The sequence below is a fragment of the Betta splendens genome, chromosome 17 (genome assembly GCF_900634795.4).
Source record: "Betta splendens chromosome 17, fBetSpl5.4, whole genome shotgun sequence".
Classification (NCBI taxonomy): domain Eukaryota; kingdom Metazoa; phylum Chordata; class Actinopteri; order Anabantiformes; family Osphronemidae; genus Betta; species Betta splendens.
Window position 1 is genome coordinate 675289 of NC_040897.2, and position 19401 is coordinate 694689.

Below are 19401 nucleotides of genomic sequence, written 5' to 3' on the forward strand. Positions count from 1 at the left end.
CCATCCAACTACCGGCCAATAACCTGTCTGTCCACAGCATGGAAGCTCATTCACTCTTGGCGTATAGCTTGATGTCATCATTGCAGCTAAGATAAGTGGGCACTTGGGTCAATACATGGGTGAAGCACAGAAGGGCATTAGTAAGGATACCAGAGGCGCCAAACACCAACTCCTGGTGGACAGAACAGTTGGATTGTTCTGACTGCAAGACTGCAGAGTGCGACACACCAACCTGTGCACAGCCTGGATTGACAACAAGAAAGCCTATGATTCAATGCCACACACATCGATCACAGAATGCTTAGAGCTGTACAACATAGAACTCTAAGGGCCTTCATTGCAAACTCGATGAGGATGCCACTTGCCCAAGTATCCATCAAATGTGGCATATACCAAGGGGATGCACTGTCCCCACTGCTGTTCTGCATAGGTCTGAACCCCCTCAGCCAAATAATAAACAAGACTGGCTATGGATACCGACTCCGGAACGGGGCCACCATAAGTCACCTCCTCTACATGGATGACATCAAGCTGTACGCCAAGAATGAGCGAGACATCGACTCGCTGATCCACACCACCAGGATCTACAGCTTGGACATCGGGATGTCATTCGGGCTCGAGAAATGTGGGAGGATGGTGACAAAGAGAGGCAAGGTAATCCACACAGAAGGGGTCTCAATCCCAAAAGGAACAATAGCAGACATTGAGGACAATTACAAGTACCTTGGAATACCACAGGCTAACAGCAACCTTGAACAGGCAACAAGGAATGCGGCAACAGCCAAATACCTCCAACGAGTAAGGCAAGTCCTAAGAAGCCAGCTCAATGGCAAGAACAAATGCCGGGCAATAAACAGCTACGCCCTGCCAGTGATCAGATACCCTGCAGGAATAACAAGGTGGCCAAAGGAAGAGATACAGACCACAGATGTTAAGACACAAAAGCTCCTCACCATGCATGGAGGCTTCCACCCCAAATCCAGCACCCTGAGACTGTACGCTAGCCGCAAGGAAGGAGGCCGAGGACTAGTGAGCGTGAGAGCAACTATCCGGGATGAAAAATCCAGGATCCCTAAGTACAACAAAGATAAGGCCCCGACAGATGACGTGCTGAGTGAATGTCTCAAGCAGTGCAGAACAGAGGATGAGATGCTGGAAGAGGGACCATCATGGGAGGACAAGCCCTTACACGGGATGTACCACTGGAACATAACTGAAGTGGCTGATCTCAACAAATCCTACCAATGGCTTGAAAGGGCTGGGCTGAAGGACAACACAGAGGCACTCATCCTGGCTGCACAGGAGCAGGCCCTGAGCACCAGAGCCATAGAGGCCCAGATCTACCACACCAGACAAGACCCAAGGTGTAGACTGTGCAAAGAGGCCCCTGAGACAGTCCAGCACATAACTGCAGGGTTAAAAGTGACAGCACTCACCGTGGTTTGCTTTCATGTTCGCCGCATCAGAACCCTGTTTGCACTGCGATAGAGAGTGTGTTACGTCCTTTTGGCCTTTAGATGGTGACTGACTACCACTTTTGGTCCCAAAACATCGTAGTTGAATGTGTCATATAGCCTGTTGCAGAAAAAGTCACTTCTTTTTAAGTCTTAGCTGGCCTAGTGGTGAAGAACCAACCAGACATTGTGGTGGTGGACAAAGAGCAGAGGAAAGCCGTGGTGGTGGATGCGGCAAAAAAAGCAATGGCAACATCAGGAAAAAGGAACATGAGAAACTAGAGAAATACCAAGGGCTCAGAGAAGAACTGGAGAAGGCTTGGAAGGTGAAGGCCACAGTGGTGCCTGTGGTGATTGGAGCACTGGGGGCAGTGACCCCCAAACTGGAGGAGTGGCTACAACAGATCCCTGGAAAAACATTCGACATCTCAGTCCAGAAAAGTGCAGTCGTAGAAAAAAGCAAGGATACTGCGCAGAACCCTCAAGCTCCCTGGCCTCTGGTAGAGGACCCGAGCTTGGAAAGTGGATGAGACCACCCGCATAGCGTGAGAAGGGAGTTTTTTTAATATAATACAGTATCTATATAGCTTCACATCTCAAGGAACTTTAAGGTTTAAGACCTTACACAACTAAACTCAACAAATCCCACATACAGAAAGCCCTTAAGCCTTTTAAGCCTTTAAGGATTCATGCATTTGTTATGTTTGTTGTAGTAAATATTTCTAACAGAACTAACACTGTGTAGAGTTTATTTGTGTCAGAGTCACAGCTGTGTCTCTACAGTCTGAGGTTTTCGTACGCCCACTCAACCAGTTTGTTTCACTGTGGTCGACGGTCGGTGGAGGAACCAGACTGGATGTTGAAGTAAGTCCCTGCAGACCAGTGGACCAAGGTGAACTCTGTGACCTGTGAGGCCTCCCAGGGTTCTATTGTGTAAAAACTCATAAAGTTTATAAAGTAATTACTGTTGAGATTTCAGAGACAATGTTACAAAATAATATGGCACCTGCTGTACTACAACAGCACCCAACAGCACCCACTGTGGCAGGTGTGGATAATAGCACTCACTCACACTGGGTCACGTGTGTGAGGAGAAGACCCTGTTATGCAACAGAAGTGTAGTAGCACCAAGACCATTAAAACTACAGTGTGTTTTACTGACCTAGATAAGGCAGGTGGGAGGAGTGCAGCTTCTGCTGCAAGCACCTGACCTAGAGTAACCTGAGCTTGGGAAAGTGAAGGTTTGGAGGGGAGCTGCCCCGCCCGGAGAGAAAAGGGCAGAGCAACAAGTGTCTTCACTTTGTTTGGGATTATGATTGAGTAAAAATATAATAAAATAATGGTCAAAAACACCCTAAAAGGTCAAGATGATGATCTAACGTCCGGGGAGCTGAATCCCACCCAACAGGTATATAAGGTGATGTTGTGACAAAAAATTCTCAGTCTGTCTTGTCTTTTGTCTTGTCACTTTTCTGTGGAATAAAAGCTTTGTCGACCCTGGATCTTACTGCTCTGGACTTTTCTCATTTTTTGAGACCCTGCGTTTGGGAATTTTGGGATCTGTCTACTGGGACTTAGAATAATTTTAGGATCTTGCTTTGGACTTAGTTTATTTTCCACACTTTGGGAGTTTTATCTCTTCACCTCTTTGGGAAGTTACTAATTTTCTAGAACCTTACAACTGTGCATTTTAGTTCATTTTTCTTCTTTTTGGGATTTACCATTTACTCTCGGGAATTTATATATTTAGAATTTTATCATCTCAATAAAGGATAATTTACACCTATTGGATTTATAAAAGCTCAGTCAGATTGGAATACAAAATTTAAAGGCTTTAGTGTCGGACACGACAGTTCCCAGTCTCCAGTTAGAGAGACTCTGAGCACAGACCAGTGCTCCCAGTCCTGAGGTGTTGTGTTTTCATTTGTTCTCTGGTTTTGGTTCTGTCTTTGCTCTCAGGCCTAGTTCAGCAACAACCTTTGTGTTTTCAAAAATAAATAAAAGTTTATCTATTCTTGGATCTAACAAAATAAAATATTCCTTCAAACTGATATCTGTCAAATGGTTTGATTATTTTATTTTTCAAATACATTTTTAAAAATGCTGCTGTGCTGTCAGATACCAACTCTACTCATCATTCAACTCACATCATAGTTGCACTGAACCTGTATATAACTGATATTTACCTTCATGTTAATACAGTACTGAATCTAATTTCATGATGAGGTGAATGACATATTTGAGGTCCTGAATTTACAGCGAGAAGCAAAAAGTGAGTGGCACAGAAACAGGTCAATCATCAGAGACACAAAGAACTGAAATCTATTAAAGTCTAGAAGTGAGACATCAGCTCTTTTGGCTCACGGTAAAGGGTTGATGGTTAAACCAGAAGCCCACTGCTTGCTACTCTGCTTTAACTCCTCTTCTGTTTCCGTGTCTCGTCAAACCCCTTCAGTTCGTTACCGAAGGGTGGGGTTTCGAACAGATACAGTATAACTGCTCATTGTTTGTGATTATTTGTATGCAACATTGTCTAATTTCAGCTACTACTTATTTAGACTTCATCAATATTTACAGTAGTAATTGTTAATTGCATTTTTGAGACTTTTTTTTGGTTATTGGTGCCTGTAGTGGACAATAAGCGGAGATATTAGGCTTTGATTTAGTGTATTATATAAATTATGTATATTAATATTTAACTTAAAGGGTCCAGTCAGGGAAGAATCAGTACTCTGTGAAAGAGGCACAAGCTTTTACGTAGTTTCCATCCATCCATCCATCCATCCATCCATCCATCCATCCATCCATCCATCCATCCACCCATCCATCCATCCATCCATCCATCCATCCACCGACCCACCCACCCACCCATCCATCCATCCATCCATCCATCCATCCATCCATCCATCCATCCATCCATCCATCCATCCATCCATCCATCCATCCATCCATCCATCCACCCACCCACCCATCCATCCATCCATCCATCCATCCATCCATCCATCCATCCATCCATTTTCAACCGCTTTATCTGGGGCCGGGTCGCGGGGGCAGCAGTCTGAGACACAGCAGTCCCTGGACACTTCCTCCAGCTCTTCCCAAGCCACCCGAGAGACATAGTCTCTCCAGATGCCCAAGCCTCCTCAACTGGCTCCTCTAGATGTGGAGGAGCAGCGACTCTACTCTGAGCTCCTCCCGGGTGACAGAGCTCCTCACCATATCTCTAAGGGAGCGCCCAGCCAGCCTACGGAGGAAGCTCACTTCCGTGACCTTGCCCCTTTTGGTCATGACCCAAAGCTCATGACCATAGGTGAGGGTACAGTAGGAACGTAGATTTACCGGTAAATTGAGAGCTTTGTCTTTCGGCTCAGCTTCCTCTTCACCACGATGGACCGATACACCGACCGCATTACTGCAGCCGTCGCACTGATCCGTCTGTCAATCTCACGCTTCTTCCTTTTCTCACTCGTGAACAAGACCCCAAGATACTTGAACTCCTCCACTTGGGGCAGGAACTCTTCTCCAGCCTGGAGAAAGCAAACCACCTTTTTTCTGTCGAGAACCATGGCCTCAGATTTGGAGATACTGATTCTCATCCCAGCCGCTTCACACTCAGCTGCAAACCGCACCAACGCACGCTGAAGGTCCTGGCCCGATGAAGCCAACAGGACAACATCATCTGCAAAAAGCAGAGATGATATCCTGTGGTCCCCAAACCAGACCCCCTCCGGCCCCTGGCTGCGCATACAAATTCTGTCCATAAAAATAATCTTCAAGATCTTCAAAGTACTCCTTCCACCGTCCAATAACATCCCCAATCAAGGTCAAAAGCTCCCCACCTCCACTGAAAACAGAGTTGGTGAAGTACTGCCCCCTCCTGAGGCGCCGAACAGTTTGCCAGAATCTCTAAGAGGCCGAGCAATAGTCCTCCTCCATGGCCTTCCCCAACTCCTCCCAGGACCAAGTTTTTGCCTCCGCAACGGCACGGGCTGCAGCACGCTTGGCCTGCCGGTACCCATCAGCTGCCTCAGGAGTCCTACAGGTCAACCATACCTGGTAGGACTCCTCCTTCAGCTTGATGGCGTCCCTTACCTCCGGCGTCCACCACCAGGTTCAGGGATTACCAACACGACAGGCACCAGAGACCCTGCGTCCACAGCTTCGAACGGCCGTGTTGACAATGGAGATGGAGAACATGGTCCACTGAACAAAGTCATTTCTCATGAGAGGTTTGATATACAAACCAACATGACTGGTCCTATGTGAAGAGTTTGGATGATATAAACAATAAATTCCAGGGACAAATCTCATTGATAACTGTAACTTCTAGCTAGTAACTGTTATGGGAAAAATTGTCTCTTCCTTATTTTTATGTCTCTTCCTTATTTCTATGCATTTCTATGCAGTTATTATACGAGTTATGACTTATGTTCTGTTATTAATATCTTATGTTTTGTCTTACTGTATGCATTTGACATTTCACCTAGATTGTTCAATGGTTGTCTCTGCCTGATAGACTCTCAACTCTAGCTCCCAAACCCAAGGTCAGGGAGTTGTGTCTCTGTCTGTTGAGACTTGGTGCTCCTTTCTCACAGATAGTTGGACGTCAGCGATGCAGGTGTGAGAAAGTAAAAATCTTCACACACACTGCGACAGGGAGGAGATGGTGCATGTAATTTGATTGGGTTAGAAAGACATTCCACCCTAGTTGGACAGAGAAGCTAAAAGGCAGAAGCAACTTGAGGATCGTGGGCTCTTTGCATCACACCTCCGTGGTGTGTGCACTGATCTCCCCAGCTGGTTTTTGGTTTGTTGATGTGCACGATCAACATCCATGCTTTTTATTTGCTTTCCCCATTATTTTTATTTTCTTTATTATTTCAATAAATCGCACAAAAGGACAACTCTCTCATCTACTTCTTTATGGAAAATTTCCACCACAGAAATTGGCGTCACGAACAGGATCCGCTGCAGGTCGTCTGGACGGTGTGACCAGGGACGATAGTCCTGAGGACTAGGGTCGCTCAGCCTCCAAACCTCTACAGACATTTAGAGCTGGGAGGACTGCTCACCCGTCTGGATCGCCTCTGACGAGATCCACGAACTCAGAACCTCGGCTCGGTGAGAGAGATTCCTTTTAATTTGGGAAAAAACATAAAAGAAAACATAACTAGGACTAGAGATAATAATATTTCTAAAACGACTATGTGGCTGAAAAACATCTAAAATATAATAATTAGGACCAAACAATTTTTTTTAATTAAAAAATTTAATATTCGGGTAAAATGAATTAGGTCAAAGTCTGCCCTGGTGGTCGAGACGGTGGTTGCTAAGGGTTGGCTCGTGGGACCGAGCTTGTTTTGTCTGTACTGAGGATACAGACCAGTGTGCAGATCTGAGCGCAGTCCAAAGGGTGTGGACAAGGAAATAAAAAACGGCTTCTGAAATACGGAGCGCGTTTGCAGGGGGAAGTGGTTTTGAGATACGAGGGACCCGGGTCTTAGAGGGGCCTGACGGTGAGGGACCACTTCCGAGAACCCTGTCGCTGATCTGAGCGGTTCCCTTTCTACGGAGACGTCCGTGGAAGAGAAATTTCGAAAAAAGGTTCCGGCCGGAACACAAAAAAGTCTAAGGCAGAAAACCGCCAGGACTCTGAAAGATGGGTTCGGGGCGATCTAAGTCTCCACCACCAGACTGCAGCATTACAAAAGTAAAAGTAATTATAAAAGTAAAAAGTAAATATGGTTATTAGTGCGTTTCATGTTTCCATGAGTGGGAAACTGGTTATGGGTTCAAAAGGAGAATCGCTTTGTGTAAGGACATATGCACCTTAAAAGAAAAATTAGAGACAAAAGAAAATATTTGAAAAAGCAAAACTATCAAAACTAAAGCCCTAAAAGAAACAAAAGAGTGATGAGAGTAACAGGAAAAAAGGAGATAACAACTCTGGGGAAGAATTGTTTGCACTCTGCCACACACACACATATCATGCCAAGAGCAAATGCTCCCATGTTTCTGCTCTCTATTCCAATGCAGAACCGAGCGCGATGAGGGTAAATCCGGATCTGGACTCCTTTCCCACCATCAGCAGAAGAACCGAAGGAGAAGAAGCGCCGACCAACAACCAGAACAGGGTGGAAGCTCTGACACCACAGCAGCTGGAGGACACAGACCACAGCATGGACGCCTCAGCGACTCCCACAACGCCTGCAGCCATCACGTTCTGGGCTCATCAGATGAACCAGCTACTACAAGCGTGTGTGTCTGACACAGACACCTGCTTATGACAATCAGCAAAGGAAAACAAGGACAGAGCAACAGCAGAGAAGACGTGCTCTAACACAGACACTGGTTGAAACAACAGGAGAGGCTTCAGACGTGATCGGCCCAAAAGAGCTGCATCTGAGGATCCAGGAAAGGTCTGTCATCAAGGAACAACTGTCCCATTGAAAGGCTTCACCCGCTGGCGCTCACATCAGACTGATGGTTGGGGAAGGAGGAAGGTGACGGTTCCTTTTCACGTGACGTACAAGACGGTACCGCAAACATACACACACACATTCATACACGCAATGAAGAAACACGCTTACAGCTGATACACGCTCAAATTCATGTTCATGCTTATCTGCTCGCAATGAAGAATCGCTTTTTGCTTAAAAAAATCCCACAGAGTGATTTTAAAATGATGACAAACAGCTAAATGACAACTGCTGCATGACTTTACAGTCTGATGGGTTTAAACTATTTTAACTTGCAACAAATTCAGTAATAAAATCCTTCATGTTTCTAAAAATACTTGTGCACAATATAGGTTTGTCTGGCCAGACTATAGAAAAACAAAACCAGACTATAGAAAAACAAAACCAGACTATAGAAAAACAAAACCAGACTGTAGAAAAACAAAACAGACTATAGGAAGACTGAGACTGACTGAAACAGACTATCAATGACTATTAAAGGGAAGACGACTATTAGAGAGAAGTAATAATATTTACTGTACATACCAGACTATTAAAGAAAAACTTACTGTTTCACTGTCTTGTGCAACATCTGACAGAAAGACACATTGAGATTCATTTTTGCTTTCAAACTTGTGCCCAGTTAAATTTTTAGGAAGAGATCTCATGTGTAAATTAGGTATTTGATTGATTTCCGCTCCAGACGGAGTGCAGGTTACGTCTGCAGACATTCTAAATAATCCCTCTTTTATTGGTGTTAACTTCAGCTCAGCTGTACTCTTATCATTGGCTGCTGGGGGGGGGCTGTAACTGAGGCCCTCACACAGGCTGCATCACAGCTTGTTTATGATTTCACACACACTCAAACTGACCTCAACTTCCCTCTTTTGGGATGAACACAGGTCTGCGCTTGCGATTTCTTTTACTAACGAACAAAAAGATTTTTGATGTTTATTCTACAGCTCCACACGTCCCTCTGTGAAAACATGATGGAGACAGATGCAGGACGTGGGTCCTTTCGTGAACAGATGTGAACGGGGTGGAGACTGGTGAACGACTTCTGACCCCATGTGACGTATTCACCTACTTTGCATACTTTAAAAAAAAAAAAAACTTTTTTTTTATTCTGCCTGTCATGCACAACAAACAGTGAACCTCCACATTCTAATGACACACTACATGTTTTTATTTTCATTTTTCAGAGGACGCTCTGACCCAACACTCAGCCTCACAGGAAGCCCTGCTTCCCTGTGGCTCACACACAGACATGATGTAGGTTCAATCAGAGGATGTGAACCAGTGGTCATCACACCTAAATCTGACCACAGACCATGTGAACAACAACACCCTCTTAAAGGAAGCCATAGATGGTGTTACTGCAGACACCACTAAGCTACTGAATCATTGGATGCTACAGGCCACAAAGAGAGCCTGTCTAAATTACAGTTTGTTCAGACAAAGGTTATTTTCTGGGTCATTGTAATTACAGCTGATGGCAAATCCATCTCACCCAACAGAGTTAAAGCAATTTGAGACCTGCCTAAACCGTGCACGTAAAAACAGCTGATGTCTTTTCTTGGTCTTTGTTCTTATTGTAGGACTTTCGTTCGTAACTTTACTGTCTTTGAGGCCCCACTCAGGGTTCTGATGCAGACGTCTTCATCGTCCACTTCTTGTCTCACGTGGACGTCTGAGGCTGAACAACGTTCACCGACCTCATGCTTGCTCTTCAGTCGACTCCTACTTTGGGTCTCCCTGATCTGACCCTACGCGACCTTTCACTCAAACAGTGGATGAGAAATCAGGTTGTACGACTTCTGTTCTTTTGTCCTCATACTTTGATTCTTTTGGAATAGATCACATCTTTCTACAGCCCGATGGCTTAGATGCAACACCACCTTACTCAACATGCTGAACATTATTATCAAGAGGTCGTCTTGAAGTCTGGCTCTTTGCTAAGACACTACTCTGCTCAGGCTGCAGAGTTGATCACATTGACTGAAGCTAGTAAACTAGCAGAAGGAGAGTCTTTTACCATCTACACAGACTCCACAGATGCTTGTCACACTTTGGTGCTCTGTGGAAACACAGAAAGTTTTTGAAATCTGATGGCAAACCTATCTTGCATCATGATAAGGTTGCTGATCTGCTCGACGCAATTCTGTTACCAGCTGCAATTGCTGTATGTAAGTGTCCCGCACACACTGGGGGCGCTGATCCCATCTCTGCTGGAAACGCACGCGCTGATGCTGCTGCGAAGGCAGCTGCCCGACTTCCCCTTCCCTTTGTTCCCTGCCTCTTATCCTCCACCTCTACCCAACCTCCCTCTCCTCCCTCTGCTCTCCCTGATCTTCAGACATTCTCTACCCCACAGGAACGCAAGCTCTGGCTGACGAATGGCGCCACCAGTAGCCATGGCGTTTGGTATGGGCCCGACGGCAAACCTTGCCTACCTAAACACTTTTTCCCTCATTTCGCGAAGTTAACACATGGATTAGACCATGTATCAAAGGGGGGAATGTTAGATGCTCTTACAAACATTGGTACACTAAGGGATTTTCAATCTATGCGCAAAAATACTGTGAAGCATGTATGACATGCGCCCAACACAACCCAGGTAAGACGACTGCCAAACCACTGGCAGCTCACCCACCACCGGAACAGGCGTTTGACCATTTAATGCTGGACTTCATCGAACTAACGCCGGAAGAAGGTAAAAAGTATTGTTTAGTGATTGTTGATATGTGGTCAAAATGGGTGGAGGCCTTCCCAGCTAAACATGCTAACAGCCATGCAGTTACCAAAGCCTTGCTGACAGAAATAATTCCCAGATGGGGGATTCCATCTAAAATCAGCAGTGACAACGGCTCACACTTTGCAAACCAAGCCCTCGAGGAAGTGGGAAAGTTTCTGAACATCGACATCAGAAAGCACTGCTCTTACCACCCTCAAAGCGGAGGGGGTCGGTAAAAGAGTAAAGAGGAATGGCATTTTGAAAAACAAACTGGCTAAATGCTGCTCAGAGACTGGTCTCAAGTGGACTCAGGCTCTTCCCATTGTGCTCTCATACATGAGAATGAGGAGAAGGATGAGAACAAACCTCAGCCCGTATGAGATCCTATTTGGTAGACCTCCTATGATGGGACTCCACCCTGAGACTGAGACTAGGATTTTACCACCTACTGAAATGTGCGAAGACGCAATGCTACAGTACTGTAAGAACTTATCCTCTGTTCTGTCCCAAATCTCCAAACAGGTGAAAGCGGCTCTGCCCAAACAGGCGACAGAACCACTGCACATCATTCAACCAGGAGACTGGGTGATCATTAAGGAGCTTCGCAGGAAGCACTGGAACTCAAAGCGGTGGCAAGGTCCCTTCCAAGTCCTTCTGACGACCAACACGACTGTGAAGATCGCAGAAAGAGCGACTTGGATCAACTCCATCCAGGAAGGTCCCGGATCCAACAGACGACCCTCCATCTACACCACACGAGAAAACCACCACTGACGAAAAGAACTGAGAAGGACGACCCTCGCTGTGCTCACACACGCACTGAGGCGAGGCTGCGTTGACCGTTCAGCTAAAGGTGTGAGCCAAGCGCCGCTTAAAGCTGCACCGGTGAATCACACTATCAGACCATACATCTACACACACGTTTCTGAGAAAACACACACACGAGCAGCCTTGAGTTGCCGACGCTGGACGACGTGTAGACTCTTCACATCACGGGAGTGACAGTGACTCAGACGACATTGGGAGGAAACCTGGCGGTGATAACGAACCCCAAGTGTCTCTGTGATCAGCTGATCACAACCCGAAGAACCCCAACGAACTGTCAATACTTCAACACACAGGTTGGAAACAATCTAACGCTACTGTTCAACAGGAAGAAGCAGATTGTTACAGACATCAATTGTAACCTTGTTGCGTTAGACATTTTATGTTACTCTGATTATTGCCTTGATCATATGATGTTTCTATGTAACTTTACACACTACTTTTGAATGAGAAAATTTCACAACAACCACAACAACGACACTGAGTTTAAATATCCTGAAGTTAATTTGGTGTTTAATTTGCTCACAATCACTTATTCACTGCTACAATTAGTTTTTATCCTTCATCTACAGATGACAGAGGTTATGAGACAAAACGCATCATCATTCTGGTTAAATCCCTGAATCTCCTATTCGCTCTAGACGCAAATGTACAATTAAAGATCCGAAAGCATTAAATCTATCTTAAGAATATATGAAACAGAACCCCACCGGAAACGTATGGCTATCATACATTAATTGTCTTTATTACATTACTATTGAATGGCCGTAGACACGTTGTTAGCAGAGAAAAGAGGCGTTTGTGTTATGTTTGGAGAGGCATGTTGTACTTACATCCTGAATAACACTGATTCTAATGGTATTGTGGCGAAGGTGCTCCACAGCCTTCAGAATTTCAGCTAACTCTGGTATAGGTTCTTTCCCTTGGAATTGGCTAGACGAGATGTCTGGAAAATGGAAATCTGTTCTCATGTCCGCAGCTGTTTCCTTTATCATTGTGATGGCTGTGATTCTCTTGTTTGGTTTTTACGTTATCCCACTGGTTAGAGGTCTCATCATGCGTGCGACTTCAGCAACACTCTCGTATGAGATGACACAATGCACTATGTTCAAAAACCCCAACTCTAACTCACTTAATGACTTTGACGATGGTATGGGCTCATTTTCTTCACATGCCGATACAGAGGTTATTCTTGTATAACTACCCACCAAAAACAGCTCCCAACCTTTTGTCCCTTAGTTACTTCCATTTTATGTGAAGGTGTATTTTGAATCTTGATGAGTTAATACCCTTATTGTTTCATTTGCAAGGATCTTTTATTATTACAGAATGTGATGTTGACAATTTTTATTCCTTTATGGTTTGATTAATGTGTAATCAAAAGGGGGGAGTGTTATGGGAAAAATTGTCTCTTCCTTATTTTTATGTCTCTTCCTTATTTCTATGCATTTCTATACAGTTATTATACGAGTTATGACTTATGTTCTGCAATTAATATCTTATGTTTTGTCTTACTGTATGCATTTGACATTTCACCTAGATTGTTCAATGGTTGTCTCTGCCTGATAGACTCTCAACTCTAGCTCCCAAACCCAAGGTCAGGGAGTTGTGTCTCTGTCTGTTGAGACTTGGTGCTCCTTTCTCACAGATAGTTGGACGTCAGCGATGCAGGTGTGAGAAAGTAAAAATCTTCACACACACTGCGACAGGGAGGAGATGGTGCATGTAATTTGATTGGGTTAGAAAGACGTTCCACCCTAGTCGGACAGAGAAGCTAAAAGGCAGAAGCAACTTGAGGATCGTGGGCTCTTTGCATCACACCTCCGTGGTGTGTGCACTGATCTCCCCAGCTGGTTTTTGGTTTGTTGATGTGCACGATCAACATCCATGCTTTTTATTTGCTTTCCCCATTATTTTTGTTTTCTTTATTATTTCAATAAATCGCACAAAAGGACAACTCTCTCATCTACTTCTTTATGGAAAATTTCCACCACATAACCAAAATTGTTTATTTAAAATTATTTTAAAAAATTGGTTTGTCCTCGCAAGAACTGTTAAGTTCAGGATTAACACACTGTGTGTGTGTGTGTGTGTGTGTGTGTGTGTGTGTGTGTGTGTGTGTGTGTGTGTGTGTGTGTGTGTGTGTGCGTTTGTTTGCATGTGTGTGTGTCAGTAGCTTCCAGCTGCAGCAGTTAGTTCAGTTTCTGTTCACATTGACTCAGGAGGTTTTTGTACAACGGTTTTTCACTGTGCCACAACACCCACTGACTGTTAATGTTATGTTGACTCTGACAGTAATAAACCGCTGCATCTTCAGCCTGAACTCCACTAATGGTCAGAGTGAATTCAGAGTTTGATCCACTGCCTGAAAAGCGGTCTGGAATCCCTGACTGTCGAGTCGTAGCACGGTAAATGAGCAGTTTAGGAGTTTCTCCATTTTTCTGTTGGTACCAGGCTAAACAGTTACTGTCATAAACATTCTGACTGGTTCTACAGCCGATGGTGACTCTTCCTCCCAGTGTGGTTCTCACTGCTCCAGGCTGAGTCACTGTGACCTGACCTCTGGACTCTGAGGACACAGAGACAACAACATAAAGCAGCATCATGGTTCAGTGGCTTCATTTCAGAGGGACACATGTTGATAGAGGAGACCAGTTGGATTCTCTGGACTTTACCTGTGAAGCAGCAGCAGAGGAGAGTCCAGATGAGGACGGAGATCAGAGTCATGTTGCTGATGAGGAGGATTTCTGTGTCTTGTGTTGTGATGAAGGACAGCTGTCAGTCATCCAGTGTTCAGCTCTCAGGACTATAAACTCTCCCAGAGCACTGGAGCATGGAGCTGCTGATGCAAAGTGGCTCTATGGAAATGCTCCCACTGACTCCAACAGGGACTGGATCAATATCATCATCATGATGTTTGTGATTAGGATCAATATTTTTATCAAATGATTCCTTATGAAAGTGAAGTGACTTTATGAAAGGCTTAACTTTTGTAAATTTTACTTTTAGATTTAAGACCATTTTTACAGTATGACATACTGTGTGTACTGCGTTTGTGTACCGTTCACCTAGACACCAACACAGTGTTTTCCATGAAAAGTCACACTTTTAACACCATGTGATGTAAAATGAAAAGAAAATATATTGAAAGGGTATATATATATATATATATATATATATATATATATATATATATATATATATATATATATATAGCTCGCTGGATAGCTCAATCGGTAAAGTCACAGGACTTGCATGCGGGGGGGCTCCCGGTTCGCATCCCCGTTAGGGCGAATAGGCATCCAGTGTGGGTCCTTGGGCAAGACCCTTCAAGCTACCGCCTACCTCATATCATGAGAGACGATGAACCACATGAGATATCGGCCTAACAAGGTCTGCGTCAGGTGTTGGGGAACCAGAGCACCTTGACGAGAAATGGGCTACTGGAACAAGAAAGAAATGGCTGAGATGCGAGAACAAGGCTCTGTTGGAATGCTACTACTCAAGTAACCCTAGTCAGAGGGGTTACATGCAAAGAATGTGCGGTGAATGGGAACGGAGAAACCCACATTCAAGGCTGACGGCGAAACACCTAGTAGCTCAGTGTTCCAACATCCACAAACGGCAACTGCTATCACGACTTGAGATTGACGAGATACAACACAAATGCTACGGCAAGGGGGAGCCAGGACGCCAGGTCAGAGGGGATGTTTCACCATCTCCCCAACCGGAAAGTGGGTACAAAGCCCCAGTAAGCACAGATACGCTGAGCGAGGCAGCGACTGACCTGAAAGATAAGATCATGGCGAGACTGAACAGGCAACCCCGAACCCCACTACAACGGCTAAGTGAAGTACCATCAGAAAGTCTCATGGAAGATGTGAATGCAGCATTGAGAGCGATCCCTACCACAACAATCACAGAAACCAATGAGCTGATATACGCTTCAGCATCAGTGATCCTAGAGATGCTTGGCTATAAGAGCAACCATGGGAGCCATGAGAAACAATACCCACCATGGAAACGAAGGTTGGAGGCAAAAATCAAGGCAGCTCGGAGGGAAGTGAGCCAAATGACAGAGGCCCAGAGAGGTGCAATGAAAAGACCGATGCCCAGGAGGTACAGCCAGATGACCATACCTGAAGCACTCGAAACTGCCAAGCAAAGGCTACAAGCCTTGGCCAGCCGCCTAAAGAGATACACCAGAGATAACGAAGCCAGACGAAATAAACCGGCTGTTCGCAACACAACCTGCGAAAGTGTACTCTCAATGGCAGGGTAATAACAACAGAGCAGACCCACCAAGGCTGGAAACTGAACAGTACTGGAAGGGTATATGGGAAAGGGAGGCATCACACAACAGTGATGCACAGTGGCTGGTGGATCTGAGGGAAGACCACAGCAACCTCCCTGAACAGAATCCAGTGACTATCACACTGGCAGACATCCAACATAGAGTCTCAGGTATGAAAAAACTGGACAGCACCTGGCCCTGACATGATCCACGCATACTGGCTAAAGAAGCTCACTGCAATCCATGAGCGCCTGGCAGCACAAATGAACCAGCTGCTAAGGGATGGGACTCACCCTGAATGGCTAACCGAAGGGCGAACGATCCTGATAATGAAGGATCCCTCAAAGGGCACAGTCCCATCCAACTACCGGCCAATAACCTGTCTCTCCACAACATGGAAGCTCATGTCAGGCATCATCGCAGCTAAGATAAGTGGGCACATGAGTCAATACATGAGCGAAGCACAGAAGGGCATTGGTAAGGATACCAGAGGAGCCAAACACCCAACTCCTGGTAGACAGAACAGTCGCCCCAAGACTGCAGAATGCGACACACCAACCTGTGCACAGCCTGGATCGACTACAAGAAAGCCTATGACTCAATGCCACACACATGGATCACTGAATGCTTGGAGCTGTACAACATCAACAGAACTCTAAGGGCCTTCATTGCAAACTCAATGAGGTTGTGGAGAACCACCCTTGAAGCCAATGGGAAGCCACTTGCCCAAGTATCCATCAAATGTGGCATATACCAAGGAGATGCACTGTCCCCACTGCTGTTCTGCATAGGTCTGAACCCCCTCAGCCAAATAATAAACAAGACTGGCTATGGATACCGACTCCGGAACGGGGCCACCATAAGTCACCTCCTCTACATGGATGACATCAAGCTGTACGCCAAGAGTGAGCGAGACATCGACTCGCTGATCCACACCACCAGGATCTACAGCTCGGACATCGGGATGTCATTCGGACTCGAGAAATGTGGGAGGATGGTGACAAAGAGAGGCAAGGTAATCCACACAGAAGGGGTCTCACTCCCAGAAGGAACAATAGCAGACATTGAGGACAATTACAAGTACCTTGGAATACCACAGGCAAACGGCAACCTTGAACAGGCAACAAGGAATGCGGCAACAGCCAAATACCTCCAACGAGTAAGGCAAGTCCTAAGAAGCCAGCTCAATGGCAAGAACAAATCCCGGGCAATAAACAGCTACGCTCTGCCCAGTGATCAGATACCCTGCGGGAATAATAAGGTGGCCAAAGGAAGAGATACAGACCACAGATGTTAAGACACGAAAGCTCCTCACCATGCATGGATGGTTCCACCCCAAATCCAGCACCCTGAGACTGTACGCTAGCCGCAAGGAAGGAGGCCGAGGACTAGTGAGCGTGAGAGCCACTATCCAGGATGAAACATCCAAGATCCATAAGTACATCAAGGATAAGGCCCCAACAGATGACGTGCTGAGTGAATGTCTCAGGCAGTGGAGAACAGAGGATGAGATGCTGGAAGAGGGACCATCATGGGAGGACAAGCCCTTGCACGGGATGTACCACCGGAACATAACTGAAGTGGCTGATCTCAACAAATCCTACCAATGGCTTGAAAGGGCTGGGCTGAAGGACAGCACAGAGGCACTCATCCTGGCTGCACAGGAGCAGGCCCTGAGCACCAGAGCCATAGAGGCCCAGATCTACCACACCCAGACAAGACCCAAGGTGTAGACTGTGCAAAGAGGCCCCAGAGACGGTCCAGCACATAACTGCAGGGTGTAAGATGCTGGCAGGCAAAGCATACATGGAACGCCATAACCAAGTGGCTGGCATAGTATACAGGGACATCTGCGCGGAGTATGGACTGGAAACCCCAAGGTCAAAGTGGGAAACACCTCCCAAGGTGGTAGAGAACGCGCGAGCCAAGATCCTGTGGGACTTCCAGATACAGACAGACAGAATGGTAATGGCGAACCAACCAGACATTGTGGTGGTGGACAAAGAGCAGAGGAAAGCCGTAGTGGTGGATGTGGCAATACCAAGCGATGGCAACATCAGGAAAAAGGAACATGAGAAACTAGAGAAATACCAAGGGCTCAGAGAAGAACTGGAGAAGGCTTGGAAGGTGAAGGCCACAGTGGTGCCTGTGGTGATCGGAGCACTAGGGGCTGTGACCCCCAAACTGGAGGAGTGGCTACGACAGATCCCTGGAAAAACATCCGAAATCTCAGTCCAGAAAAGTGCAGTCCTAGGAACAGCAAGGATACTGCGCAGAACCCTCAAGCTCCCTGGCCTCTGGTAGAGGACCCGAGCTTGGAAAGTGGATGAGACCACCCGCGGAGGGTGAGAATAGAGTGTGTATAATATGAATGAAACATCCAAGATCCATAAGTACATCGGGATAAGGCCCCGACAGATGATGTGCTGAGTGAATGTCCAGGCAATGGAGAACAGAGGATGAGATGCGGGAAGAGGGACCATCATGGGAGGACAAGCCCTTGCACGGGATGAGACGGTCCAGCACATAACTGCAGGATGTAAGATGCTGGGAGGGAAAGCATACATGGAACGCCATAAACAAGTGGCTGGAAGGTGAAGGCCACAGTGGTGCCTGTGGTGATCGGAGCACTGGGGGCAGTGACCCCCAAACTGGAGGAGTGGCTACAACAGATCCCTGGAAAAACATCTGACATCTCAGTCCAGAAAAGTGCAGTCGTAGAAAAAAGCAAGGATACTGCGCAGAACCCTCAAGCTTCCTGGAGGTTATCTCAAGGCACTTTACAAAGTAAGGTAAGGTTTAAGACTTTACACAACTAAACCCTACAAATCCCACATACAGCAAGTCTTTTAAGCCTTTAAGGATTCATACATTTGTTATAGTAAATGTTTATATCAGCTGTTTTTTTCAGTTTGACTGATTGTGTAGTTTGTTTGTGTCAGAGTCACAGCTGTGTCTCTACAGTTTGAGGTTTTTGTAAGACCACTCAACCAGTTTGTTTCACTGTGCTGGACGTTCGGTGGAGGAACCAGACTGGATGTTGGAATAAGAATAAGAATAGGAAAACCTTTAATAGTCCCGCAGTGGGGAAATTACCTCTCACAACAGCAGTACAGATGAGCGAGAATACAGGTACAGAACAGTTTGTGTTGGCACAGTACAAAGCAGTACAGTACAGTTGGAGTGAGTATGAGGTCATTGCAGGGTTATTGCACAGTAATGGGTATAAGATTTGTACCGGTAACAATATACATGATTGTTCACAAATTTACATAAATATTGTGCAGAGCAGGTTGCTATATAAACCACTGATGCAGTGGGTGAGTGACTGTAGTGGGACGTGGTCAACAGTTCTAATTATACAGTCTGACAGCAGCAGGTAAGTGAAATATATAAAAAAAAATATTTTAGTAAGTATTTGAATTTGTCTAATTTAACAACAGAGGAAGAAAACACAGCTGAAGTAGATTTGAATCTTGCAAATGTTAAGAAAAAACAATGCTTTTAGTTTAAGAAAATTTTAACTTAAACTGTCAAAGTCCATGGTTTATAGTCTTCATTGTCTTTAAATGTGATAATGAATTTGGATCTTGTAGGATTTGTGGGTTTAGTTCAGTTTGTCTGAGTCACAGCCGT

The 19401-nt window shown here is 45.5% G+C and overlaps 1 gene segment (V, D, J or C); it reads left to right on the forward strand.

Moving 5' to 3' along the window:
• Nucleotides 1-18330: 18330 nt before the first annotated feature.
• The window catches only part of LOC114844466 (Ig kappa-b4 chain C region-like), a 2355-nt gene continuing 1284 nt past the window's right edge, over nucleotides 18331-19401 (forward strand). Inside the window, 1 exon segment of the C gene segment in view lies at nucleotides 18331-18359. Coding sequence covers nucleotides 18331-18359 — 29 coding nt within the window.